The 12,000-nt window shown below is 41.1% G+C and overlaps 1 protein-coding gene across 2 annotated transcripts in view; it reads right to left on the reverse strand.

Annotated features, from left to right (window-relative positions):
- The window catches only part of LTBP1 (latent transforming growth factor beta binding protein 1), a gene marked incomplete at its 5' end in the record, with an annotated part of 337,472 nt that overhangs the window by 82,466 nt on the left and 243,006 nt on the right, over positions 1 to 12,000 (reverse strand). For both annotated transcript variants that reach the window (XM_081101363.1, XM_081101362.1), the window contains 2 exons: positions 1,405 to 1,527; positions 11,591 to 11,710. In XM_081101363.1, the coding sequence (XP_080957489.1) occupies positions 1,405 to 1,527; positions 11,591 to 11,710 (243 nt within the window). The remainder of the gene's footprint in view (positions 1 to 1,404; positions 1,528 to 11,590; positions 11,711 to 12,000) is intronic.

Below are 12,000 nucleotides of genomic sequence, written 5' to 3' on the forward strand. Positions count from 1 at the left end.
TTAGTGCCTTGGACTCTTTTTGATTTTCTCAAAGAAGATGACAAATTAAGTATTCTCATGTGACGATGTCTGCCACAAGAATAGACCCTCCATTCCAGTACCGGCAGGGTAAGCTAGGCATCTTACATAAGTTCCTCATTTGTATTGGGAAGACTGTCGGAAGTAATTCATTATAAGTAATGACATGCACATTTGGAATAACTTGAGGCAACACAGTTATCTTGAATCAGGTGGCCGCTGGGTCTTTAAAATCACCCAGGGGAACAGAGGCTGTTTAATTCTATAGTTCAAAAGGCATTTTTCGTTTCGGAGAAGGGACCAAACTCCTACAATAAAAGAAAGCTTTCTAAAGAACAGGCATGCAGGAAAAATGTCATCTCTCTTTTGTGCCAAGAGATGGAAATAAAATATTATTCTCTGTGAAAGATAATTAAGAGACTTTTTGCACATATTCCTTTGACAAGTCCAGCTGAGAGTTCAAATAGAGACTACCTCTAGTTATGTATAAGATTAGGACATACAGTGCTAAACTGCACAGATGCAAAGAGATGCAAAGAATAAAGCAGAAAGAAATGAACACGTTAGGTAATGTATTCATAACCTGCGAAAGGCTGTCAGTCTATTTAGTGAGGTGAAGACAAAGTCAACATTTCGGACCATCCACAAGGTGAGACTAGCAGCTTTGCTACAGAGTTGGAAAAGAGAGAGAGTTATGACCTGGGAAGAATTTGACATCTATGAGCTGATGTGGTTTGGAAAAGATGATGAAAATAACTAAAGAAAAAGGATGTTATGTAGTTTATTACTATAAAAAGGAAAGGTTTTGATTGATGAATAAGGAAAACACTTAGTGCCTATATAGGTTTCTAAAGGAGAAGATAGGAACTTTTTAAAAAATCCTCACCCGAGGATAAGTTTTTATTGATTTGAGAGAGAGAGAAAGGGGGGGAGAGCAGGAGAGGGAGACGGAGAGAGAGAGACATTGATGTGGGTGAAAACCATCCATCGGTTGCCTCCTGTACAGGCCCCAACGGGGGATCAAACCCACGTCTTGGGCATGTTTTTTTTAGTAGCAATTTCAATGAGATCTAATTCACATACCATGCAACTCACCTATTTAAAGTATGCAATTCAATGTTTCTGTATATTCACAGAGTTGTGCAACTGTACATATTATTTATAGAAACAGAAAAAAAACTTAAATAAACAGATCTATGGTTTACAGATGCTCTGTAAAAATACACTATCTTCCATTGTATACGTAGCTATGGTCTGGCATGCCCAAGTAGCTCAGTGAAAATAAACTGCAGGTAATGTGGGTCCCTTTCTAAGGCTAGTTAGTTACTCTCACATATTCCTAATGGGAGTTCCAGCAACACGGAGAGAGGTGATGGCAGTCGTTACCTTTGCAGTGCTTGTGGTCTGGGGTCGGGGTGTAGCCCTGGTGACAGGAACACATGAAGGAGCCTTCAAGGTTGGAGCAGGTCCCATTAGCGCAGACCTTCGGGTCCAGGCACTCATCCACATCTTGAGGAATGGTGCCCGTTGGGAAGGGAAATTATAAAACAAACAAACAAAAGCAGGTCAGAGAAGAAAGAAATAAAACATGAAGAAAGTTGAATTTAGTTAGAAAAAAAATTAGTGGATCGTCAAAAGATCTATAAGATAAACTTTCACATTAACCCTTAGAAGGAGAAAAAGCTGTGGTGTGAGCTGCTTATATGACGGTTCTGTGCCTTAATTTACTCCCTACAAAGTAACTGACAAAAGGAACCAAACATGCTGTATGAATGAACTCAATGGAAGACAGGGGAGCAGAAGAGAGAATGGTTTTGGAGCAACATCCCCTACAAAAGAACATATTCCAAGGAAGCAAAGATGCGTCAAGCTCTGCTTGGAGAACTGAGTTCAGTAAGATGTGAGGATTCACGGGAGCAAAAGCTATGACTGGGGTCCCAGAGAAACCTCAAGAAAAAGTGTAATAGGTGAAAAAAAACTAACAAAACCAGCATTATAAAAACAGTCTGGGGACAAATGTAAGGCTATTTGGGCAGTCAGAAGGTATGCTACAGGCTAAAGAGGCAGATAATAGCTAATCTTTATCAAGTACTTCCTGGATGCAGGCACTAAAGGCTTTACCTATATTATCTCATTTAATCCTAACAAAGTCCAGTGAACCACTTTCAAGAGAGGAAGGAACCATGACTTAGAGCAGGAGTCCTCAAACTTTTTAAACAGGGGGCCAGTTCACTGTCCCTCAGATCGTTGGAGGGCCGGACTATAGTTTAAAAAAAAACTATGAACAAATTCCTATGCACACTGCACATATCTTATTTTGAAGCAAAAAAACAAAACGGGAACAAATACAATATTTGTATTTGCATGTGGCCCGCGGGCCGTAGTTTGAGGACCCCTGACTTAGAGACATCCAATAGGGTTGCCCAAGCCACACAGTTAGAAAGTGGTGGCTCTGAGATTGAAATCCAGTCAGTGTTATCACTGAAGCACACCCTTCTAACTTGGCTGTAAGTTTCTGTCATAGACAAAGTTAAGTCCAGTGATAGAGAGAGATTTTTATGTTTGTTTTAATTATTTGCAAAAATACTCATCTAAGTGTTCATTGATTTCATTCAATGAAATAAAGCATCCATTAAGCTCCTATGAGAACATTATTAATAAAAAAAGAAAAATTGGAGTTCTGAGTCCCATTTGAATGCCCCTGGGTAAGTCCACTGTATGTTGTAGTGGGAAGACATAATGTAGCATAAATAACCAAAGCCTGAGAGGAAAAAAACCCTAAAGTGCTCACAAACACACACACACACACACACAGCATCGCAGTTCAGGCTTCATTGTAAAGCAGTCTGTAACCTAATCAGTGCATCTTAATGATAAGGCAGACAGACAATAAGGAGGAAAGGCTCCTGATTTCACCCACTTCCTTTGACAATGCTCACTGCAAAGGAAAAACAGCTTTCTACCCTCTTAATGTTCTTAGCGTTAACAGACAGAGTGTCACGAGCACATCAACAACAGAGATCTCATTTCCGGTCAGCAATCCAGAATTTAGAGTGCATTCATTTGCACCGCATTTCATTAAAGCTGTATTCTACTTTTCTTACAATAAAATTGAGAAATAAAGCCTAGCAAAATATGGTAAAGAAAGGGGAGTCTGTGTGCTCAGGTGGGTTCCACATTCATACAGAGAACAGCCAAGCAATTGGCACTGCGTAGGCGGCTCTACCCGTTCCCACACAACCCCTAACCATGGTGAACCGACTCTTCCCCATCCATCACAGCAAGAGCAGCACTTCCAGGCTGACACACGCTCCGTCCGCCTGTGTGGGGATCCACCTCTGTACACATGGAAGGCAAGTGACTTGAAAGAAGCCAAACACCGAAGCCAAAGTAAACAGTGGGACAGAATGAGCCTGGACACTAAGCATGGCCATTCCTGACAGCAGCGAGAAAATGTCAAGTTTAGCATCTGGTTTGCCTGAAAAAAATGGTAACAACTTAAAAAAATGTATGGCTCGCTCGCTCTAATTATTCATGCACCAGGGAATGTGACTTACAGGGCTGGAGAATGTAATAGCAAAATCAGCTCAAGACCATATTTCTCTAAAGTAAATGAGTAGGCATTACCGATTACTATTCATGAGATACTTACAACAGTTCTATTTTGTCAGGCGACTACCATGATTAACTATGAAGCAGAATGCTTTGAAATACCTAGGGTATTCTGAAGTCTTTATTCTTCACTTATTACAGACATAATTGCATGGAGCCAGAATCCTTGCAAGTCAATCATTCACATGGAGACGGAGCAGTTTGGATTCAATGAGTATTTGGACTTAATGGAGCTCATGCCCTCGGGAAAGTAACTATATAGTAAAATATTATAAAAGTACCTTTACATGGGGTCAAAAGGTACAAACTTTCAGCTATAAAATAAGTAATTCAGCCTTAGCTGGTTTGGCTCAGTGGATAGAGTGTTGGCCTGTGGACAGAAGGGTCTGTGGTTCAATTCTGGTTAAGGCTACATGCCTGGGTTGTGGGCTCGATCCCCAATAGGGGGCGTGCAGGAGGCATCCGCTCAATGATTCTTTCTCATCATTGATGTTTCTCTCTCTCCTTCTCCCTTTCTCTCTAAAATCCATAACATATATTTTAAAAATAAGTAAAGTAAGTCCTGGGAATGTCATGCACAGTATGGTGACTACAGTTAAAACTACTGCATTGCATATTTGAAAACTGTCAATAGAGAAGATCTTAAAAGTAGCTTATCACAAGAAAAAGAAAAGAAAAAGAATTTGTAACTACGTATAGTGACGCATGTTAACTAGACTTACTGTGGTGAGCATTTTGCAATGTAAACAAATATTTAATCACGATGTTGTACATATGAAACTAATAGAGCATTATATGTCAGTTATATCTCAATTAAAAAAGAATCTCTATATAGAAGACATGTATCTAGATGGGGCCTCACTTGGTGGATGCAAAATAAACTCAGTGTTGTATCTTTAGCCCAGACCTGTTTCCTCAACTGTAGATCCCTACATCGAGCAGGTCAGTCTACGAGACATCCCCACCTGATGTCCCACAGACACCTCTGAGTCTTCGCGGCCAAAACTGACCTTCCCCACTGCCTCCTCTGAATGCTGTCTCCCATGTCAGTACATGGTGTCACTACCCTCTCAAGTGTCCAAGTCAGAAGCATGGGCATCATCCTTTCTAGATTTCTTACACTTATTACCAAGTCCTATCAATCCTACCTTCCAAATATCTCTCAAATATCCTCACTTTCTTTTCATTCCTATTCTACCATTCTCTCCCACATGTATTACTGCCATGGCCTTTTATTTCTCTATTTCCAGTCTTTCCCTCTTCTAACATTACCCAACCTACAGCCAGAGTAACCTTTCTACAACACAGATCCAATCAATGGTTGTTCCTCTATTTAAAAACCCTCAGTGGGTCCCAGTGTTCTTCAGTTTGGTCAAGGACACAAACTTGCGGGGTCTCAAGTGGTATGGACAGAAGGGCTGGTCCCTGCAATCCTTCCTTCCAACACTTGGGAGGATCAATGCCGTGGGAAACAAGGTGGTCCCTGCCCCCCTCAGCACCCATCACTCACAACCTCCCCGCCGCAGAGGGAAACAGTAACGTCTATATTGGAGATCAAAACTCACCTTACTCTAAGACTACAGCCTTATAAGAGAGCTACATTACCCAAATTCTTACACTGTCTATACATTATGAGTTCAAAAGGGAATTTTATCATGAAAAACATCGTGTCCACAGAAAACGTGGCTTCAATGAATGAATGAAAACCTCCCGCAGTAAGGAAGTTGTTGGCATTTATGAGACCAGCACTTTGTGGATATGATAGTTCAAAAGTTTATGAATCCTCCTCACTATTCTATTGCCCAACCCCAATGGATCCTTCTCATCTATAATCCCCTGACAGACTGTAACAAATGGCGTGTTGAAACCAGAAATGCCACGCCCGGAGTAGCCCCTGATCTACCCCTCTAATTGCTCTCCCTGAGAAAGCACTCAAGACAGTCTGGCATGGTTTGCCCTGACTGAACTCTGGCTGATTCTTATGATCATCGCTTTCATTTAAAAGTGCTTCACCTCATCACCTGAATCCTGTAGTCTACAGTTCTTTGTCAAGATCAATTTGAAGTTCATGGGTCATTAGCTCCTGACTCCACCTTCTTTCCTCTTTAGGGGGAAATGAGGACATTAATCTCTCCCCAGCTCTCTGGCAACTTTCCATCCTCAACCATTTCACAAAGATGACTCCCAGCTGGCCAGCAATCCCACCTGCAATTCTCTCGCTGCCTTGGGATGTATTTCATCTGAGTCAGGAACTCTTTTGAAATTTCCCTTCCTAATATCCTGGGAACACACCAGACTACCTGGTGGGCCTGACTTCTAAGTCACAAAGAGTTTTCAGTGGCTGATTTTACACCAGTCAGCCCAAGGCTGTGCTGTACCCACCCTTCCACTTCACTTAGGTCCTTGGGGTGGGTCAAGACTGGTTCCAGCAACCATTGGCCTGCATTACTTCCTGTACTTTCAAGGAGGTGAACTTGTCCACACTGTGAACCAGGCATTTTTCAGTGTCCATTCAGCCTTATTTAATTCCTTAGTGACCAATGTGGACTTCATGAATGAGCATCATTTGATAAGGGATGGGGGGGACATCTTATTCTATCACTACAGCTACATAAAAGTCTAGGATTACTCCTTGCCCCAAACATGCTATTACTTCAATGATCCCTTAACTATTCTTCACACACAGTCTTTTATACTAAAGATGGTAAGAGACCATACTGGACAGAAACACATACTTGACAAATGAGAGACAGACGCTGGCTAGGCCAGTGTGACCCAACCACCGCAAGTGCACTTAAGGTACAGTAAGTCCTCAGGGTCTCCGGCCTGCTGTCAGTTCTGACCAATTTATGCAGTAGCAGAGCTGTCTACAAAAATATATGGTCCTTGAAGACGCAGCACTGCTTTTCAGAACTGGAAGCCAGCCAAGGCTATGCACATCCCCGGTAAGGAGCCAAGGTCAGCCCGAGAAGATCAATTCCACGAATCCCACCAACTCACTGGCTTCTTACTTTACCTTTCCAACAGCACCCGTGTCTTTCAGCAAAACTCAACCGGGCTATCTATGGGGCAGGTCTGACATCTCTGACTCTGGCGGCCCCCAGCTGTTACTATTACATCGTGCAAGGGGCAACTCCAGCCCACACAGACGTCTCCTTCCTATGAACTTTCCTTTCCTTATTATGTTAATTATGTTGTTTTGTTCTTGAGTTTTCTTGAGTGCACATGAGAGAGACAGGAGATATTGTGTAGAACAAAATAAAAAATTGTTTTGGAGAAAGAGGGTCTGGGATCTGGTCCTAGCCCTGCCACATCTTACCTCTGACCTTGAGCAAGCCTATTAACCTATTTGGGAATCAGTTTCTCTAGCTGTACTACAGGGATGATTGCCAGGAGGATCAAATGAAACGACAAAGTCAAAGCCCTTTGTAAACTACATAAAGTGAGGTTTTTTGATGTTATTCTCACACAAGCATGTTTCCTTCACAAACGTATTTTTTTTGCTTTGAGTTGTAATTGACACATAACATTATATAAGTTGAAGGGATGTGTTGATACCTTATATGTTGTGAAACAGTAGCATTAGCTAACACCTCTATCACAATTAAGGTCTAGTCTCTCTGAAGTTTATAATCCAGTGCTGCTGTCTCCAATCACCATGCTGTGCACTGGGTCTCCAGAACGTACTTATCAAGAGTTTCAAGTTTGCACCTTTAAACATCTCCCCAACCCCTCACCCCCAGCCCCAGGTAACCACATTCTACTCTTGTTTTATTTTGCTTTTTCACCGTCTCAAATCTTCTCTGGCATCTGGCAGACAAATAGTTAGGTGCTCAATAACTTGCTGACAGATTAGAGATTCCTTTAGCATATAATGGTTTAGGGATAAGTCGGATGTTGACATTTTATAATATCCACACCACAAAAGGTAGATGGTCAGCTCAGCTGCCATCTTGTGTGTATTTCAGGACAAGGAAGATAAAAGGGAGGGTACCAGGGGGGAAAGAAGAATTCTAACATTGATGGAGTCCTTCTTTATGTCAAACACCTTACTCAGCACTTTATATCACTCACTTAATTCTGACAATAAACCCTATGAAGAAAGTATTTCAAATCCTATTTTACAGATATTAAAACTAAGCTTCAGAGCGGTCACATGGTCCCCAATCTGCCTAAATTCAGGGAAATGTGATCTTTATGTCAGAGTTACTGGAAAGTACCTTTAAACAACGAAATATGAGAGAATTTCCTTTGGGGAATAATCTAGTTGGGTTGGAATCAGGCTAGTTCTCCAGGAGTCAAAAGAAACCTATAAATTGAGTACCTGTCAGGCTGGCTCTCCTCAAGAAAAGTCCTGGTTGGAGCAGCCAGTTGGAAGTAGACAGAACTCAAGGTGTTGAAATAGTCATTAGAGGTGGGGATCGAATGGGCAACAACTCCAGGCTGAATGTGAGGTCCAAGGAGTACAGTGTTGAATGATGAAAGTGACTCTCAAGAGAGGACCAAAATCCACAACTTGAAAGAAGATGCTACATTAACAGAGGCCCAAAAAGAGTTGCCAGAAAATATTGAGGGGTAGATATTTTGAGATTGGACAATAAACTATTGAGAATGAAGGACTATGTGTCCTGGGCTAAACCCTAGGAAAGAGTGTGTTCCCTGTGACAACACCTGCTGACATTTTACCTGTTTCTGCCCCAAACAATTTCTGTCCTAATTCACCAACCAAGGAGAAGCATCAATCAGTAAGACCCAGTGTACATGGCATGAAGACAAACAGGCCATCAATGGTTTCAGCAAGTCCACTGTTTAGTTAGTGAAAGAATCAGAAAGTGTAACTGGCAGCAAATCCCTGCAGAATACAAGGGTCAAAAAAGCAATTCTTAATTCCCAATTAAACCATTTCAAATAAAAATGAGCCAAATCAGAATGAAGATGGTCAGAGTACACACAAAAAAAGCAAACACCAAGTATAATGCAAGTAAAAATATATTCGACACAACACTATACAAGTTTAATCATATAACTTTAAAAAAGTGAGTGAGTGTGAGCAGGGTAGTAGAAGAAGGAGACTATGAGACATATAGCACAGAACAGCCCCGTGATGTAGCAATTATTTCTATAGGTAATCACTAGCAAATGCCAGGTATAGGGTTTTTCTTCAAACAGTGAGACCTGGGAACTTTTTAAAGTCTTTACTGTTCTCATACATTAAGAGCTGGACAATAAAAGTCTCATCAATGTATGCTAAATTATCTGAACTAACAGGATATAAAACGCCACTACTCACAAATAACTTAGAGACAAAGCAAATGGTTAACAAGGAACACCTTGTAAATGACTGATCTCTGACCACCACAGAAACTATAACACTCCCTTGTCTTTCTTACGCTGCTTTCCTTCCCTTCATGGCATTCATCATATCTGACACACCATATACTTCTCATTGTTGAGTTACTTATTTGTAAGCACAGTAGCTCTACAGTAGAAGTGCAATGCAAGGAGGGAATTTACGTTGTTCACTCTCCATCCCCAAAGTCTACAAAAACACCTGGCTCATAGTAGGCACTCAATTGATAAATAAATGAATGCATATAGATCAAGTCGTGTTACCCATGAGCTCAACACAAAGGTAAGATTAAGTAAGGACACCTTCTGGAGTCCCACAAGTACAAAGGTGAGAACTGAACTCTACAAGTTACAGAGACAAAGAGGAGTGGCTGGGTATTCGTGAGCACTGTCATAGTTTAGCAGAAAAATTCAATCCATCCATTGGCTCAATATGAGCAGAAAGGTTTATTGCAATATCTTTCTGCTTTCTGTCACACTCAACTTTTCAACATTTGAAAGCTCTACTGCCATAAAAAAAAATTATGATGGAAAATCCATTTTGGTATCATCTGCAAAAGCCCTCATGAGGAATTCAGAATGAGCACAAGTCCAACTGAGCAATGGAAGGAACTGCAATTATACCACAGAGAAGCTTGATCTATAGATGACAAAGAGCCCAACATTTGACCCAGAGCAGAAGGAAAAAGTACGCTGCCCACTTTTAATAGGAGATGCATGACCTTCGGAATGCAAAAACGAAAGCTATTGCTTAGAACAAGTGGCTAAGTGTGTGACTTTGGTTGCGTAGCACAGTGACTTCATGTTTCTGCGTATGATTTTACTAATCTGGTTGGCAAAGTGAAATTACTTTTAAATGAGGTGCTGTGTTTCTGTCACTACAACTGGAGCAAAGTGGCCACAATTAGATTTATTGTATACATCTAGGTATGAGAAGCCATTTATTATTATTACTACCCAATCTAGACAAATGCATTTATATTGAAGAGCAATCACTTGCCAATTTGGTCAGTCACATTCCATTAGCAAATTCATGAATCAGGGCTGCGTTTATATCACCACTTAGCTACGTAAGGTACAGTTCAGGATCTGCTCTTGGGTTATAATATCCATCCGTATGTGGAAATGAGAGCACGAATGGAACCTTCATAGACAACTATAAAATGTATGCCAAATCAGAAAATTAAAACCAAATGCACTTTCTGACCAACACAGACGTCATAAACAAAATCTTATCAAATAAGCAATGAATGAAAAAATCTTTTCTTCTCCCCGAAGATCAACATCTCACAATTCCATTCATAGACGCTCTTGGCATGGGCATGAGGCTCATGGTTTGGGGCCACCTGCACCAGGTACAGCTCATGCTGCCTGGTGCTGAGTCCAAAGCTTTGAAATGGAGATTTGTTTTTGCCAGGCCTACCTACACCACACTTCCTGAAGTACCTAAGTGTCTCCCCAGAATTGCAAGAATAGGCCAACATTTTTAATAGACCCAGAAGGTCTGGAATGTTCCACTCCTCATCCTGCAGCAAATCTTTCCTTGATCTCTGTCCTTCAGCCACACTGTTCTTTCAGCTGCTGGAACATGACCGCCTCTTTCTACAAGCCCCCTAGATATGCTGTTTCCTTTGTCCAAAACGTTCTCCCTCCCATCGCCTTCCCCAATTAAAAATTAACTCAAGAATTTTCCTAGAGGCAACTCATTATAGCACAGGCTCTTGTCGTGTCACACAACCATCCCTTTCTAGCACTTTTATCAGCTGTGCATTTGCACTGATTTATGAGATATCTGGGTGGTTACCCATTTTCCCCACTGGACAGTAAGTTCCTTGAAAAAGGCACTTGATGTACCCCGGCACTCAGTACAACTCTGAGCATATATAGTAAGTTGTCTAGCATTTGTGAAAGAAAGGATAGAAGGAATGAATGAAAGAAAAGTTCAGAGTCTGGCATGGAGTGAAAAAGAGTTCAACTTTTAAGGAAAAGATTGTATGGTAGACAGAAACACCAAGGGAGGCCACGAAAGGAGACAGCTAGTGAGAGCCCGTGTAATTAGAACCGAAGCAAGTGTATCAGATCTCTCTCGGTGCCTGATGCAGGTACTATATATTAAATACTTAAATGAATAAATGTATTATATAAGGGACATGAGCAATCAATCAAGATTTCCCTTTCTGCATCTGCTATTTCTGCTGCAAGTTTGTGTTTGTATGTTTCCTAATTCTATGTGGTCTCTAACAGCTTCTTCTTATGCCTTTTCTCACTTTTTAAGTATTTTGCTTTCCACCGTTCTCCCTGTGGCGATTATTTTATTTAGTTTTGGTTATTTAACACATCAGGTAACAATGTGTTTCCAGCAGGATTATTTGTTGCATGTAAAAATCCCACATTCCTTATGCCACTCACTTCCTTATTTTCTCCATGGTTGAAACTTACTTAGAACTTTTCTTTGAAGTTGTCTTAGAATAATATTTTGTTACATTCCATATGTGTGTATTTATTTATATTTTATTTTGAAAGAGGGCTCATTTGGCATTACACCACTCTGTCAGAAAACAGGCCGGACAGAAGAAATAAAACTATATGATAAGAACTCTGTGGTACCTACCGAGACACTGCCCATTCCAGCCTCGGAACCCTTCAGTGCAGGGAACACACTGGTAAGATCCAGGAGAATTCACGCACTGCTCATCTGGACAAGTACTTGGACTCAAACACTCATCAATATCTGAAAAATCAAAAAGCTAGGTCACAGACATTTTATCAGGATACTACAGCAAACACTTTTGTGATTAAGGGGGGAAATGCCTGCCCTATCTGGTGGGGAAAACAACCGGCTAAGTGACACAGGTCTATAAACACACAGCACTCATGCACGGCCAGGTACACCTTGACCGAAACATTTACACACATTCCCAGGATGTCGTGGGACCCAATTCTCCAACTGGCAGGGCCTGAACTCCCTAGTCTAGGAGCTTGCAACGTCTCCAGGGCAACTTTCTGGACATCAAACCTTTC

Source organism: Myotis nattereri (genome assembly GCF_964212035.1).
Source record: "Myotis nattereri genome assembly, chromosome: 10".
NCBI lineage: Eukaryota > Metazoa > Chordata > Mammalia > Chiroptera > Vespertilionidae > Myotis > Myotis nattereri.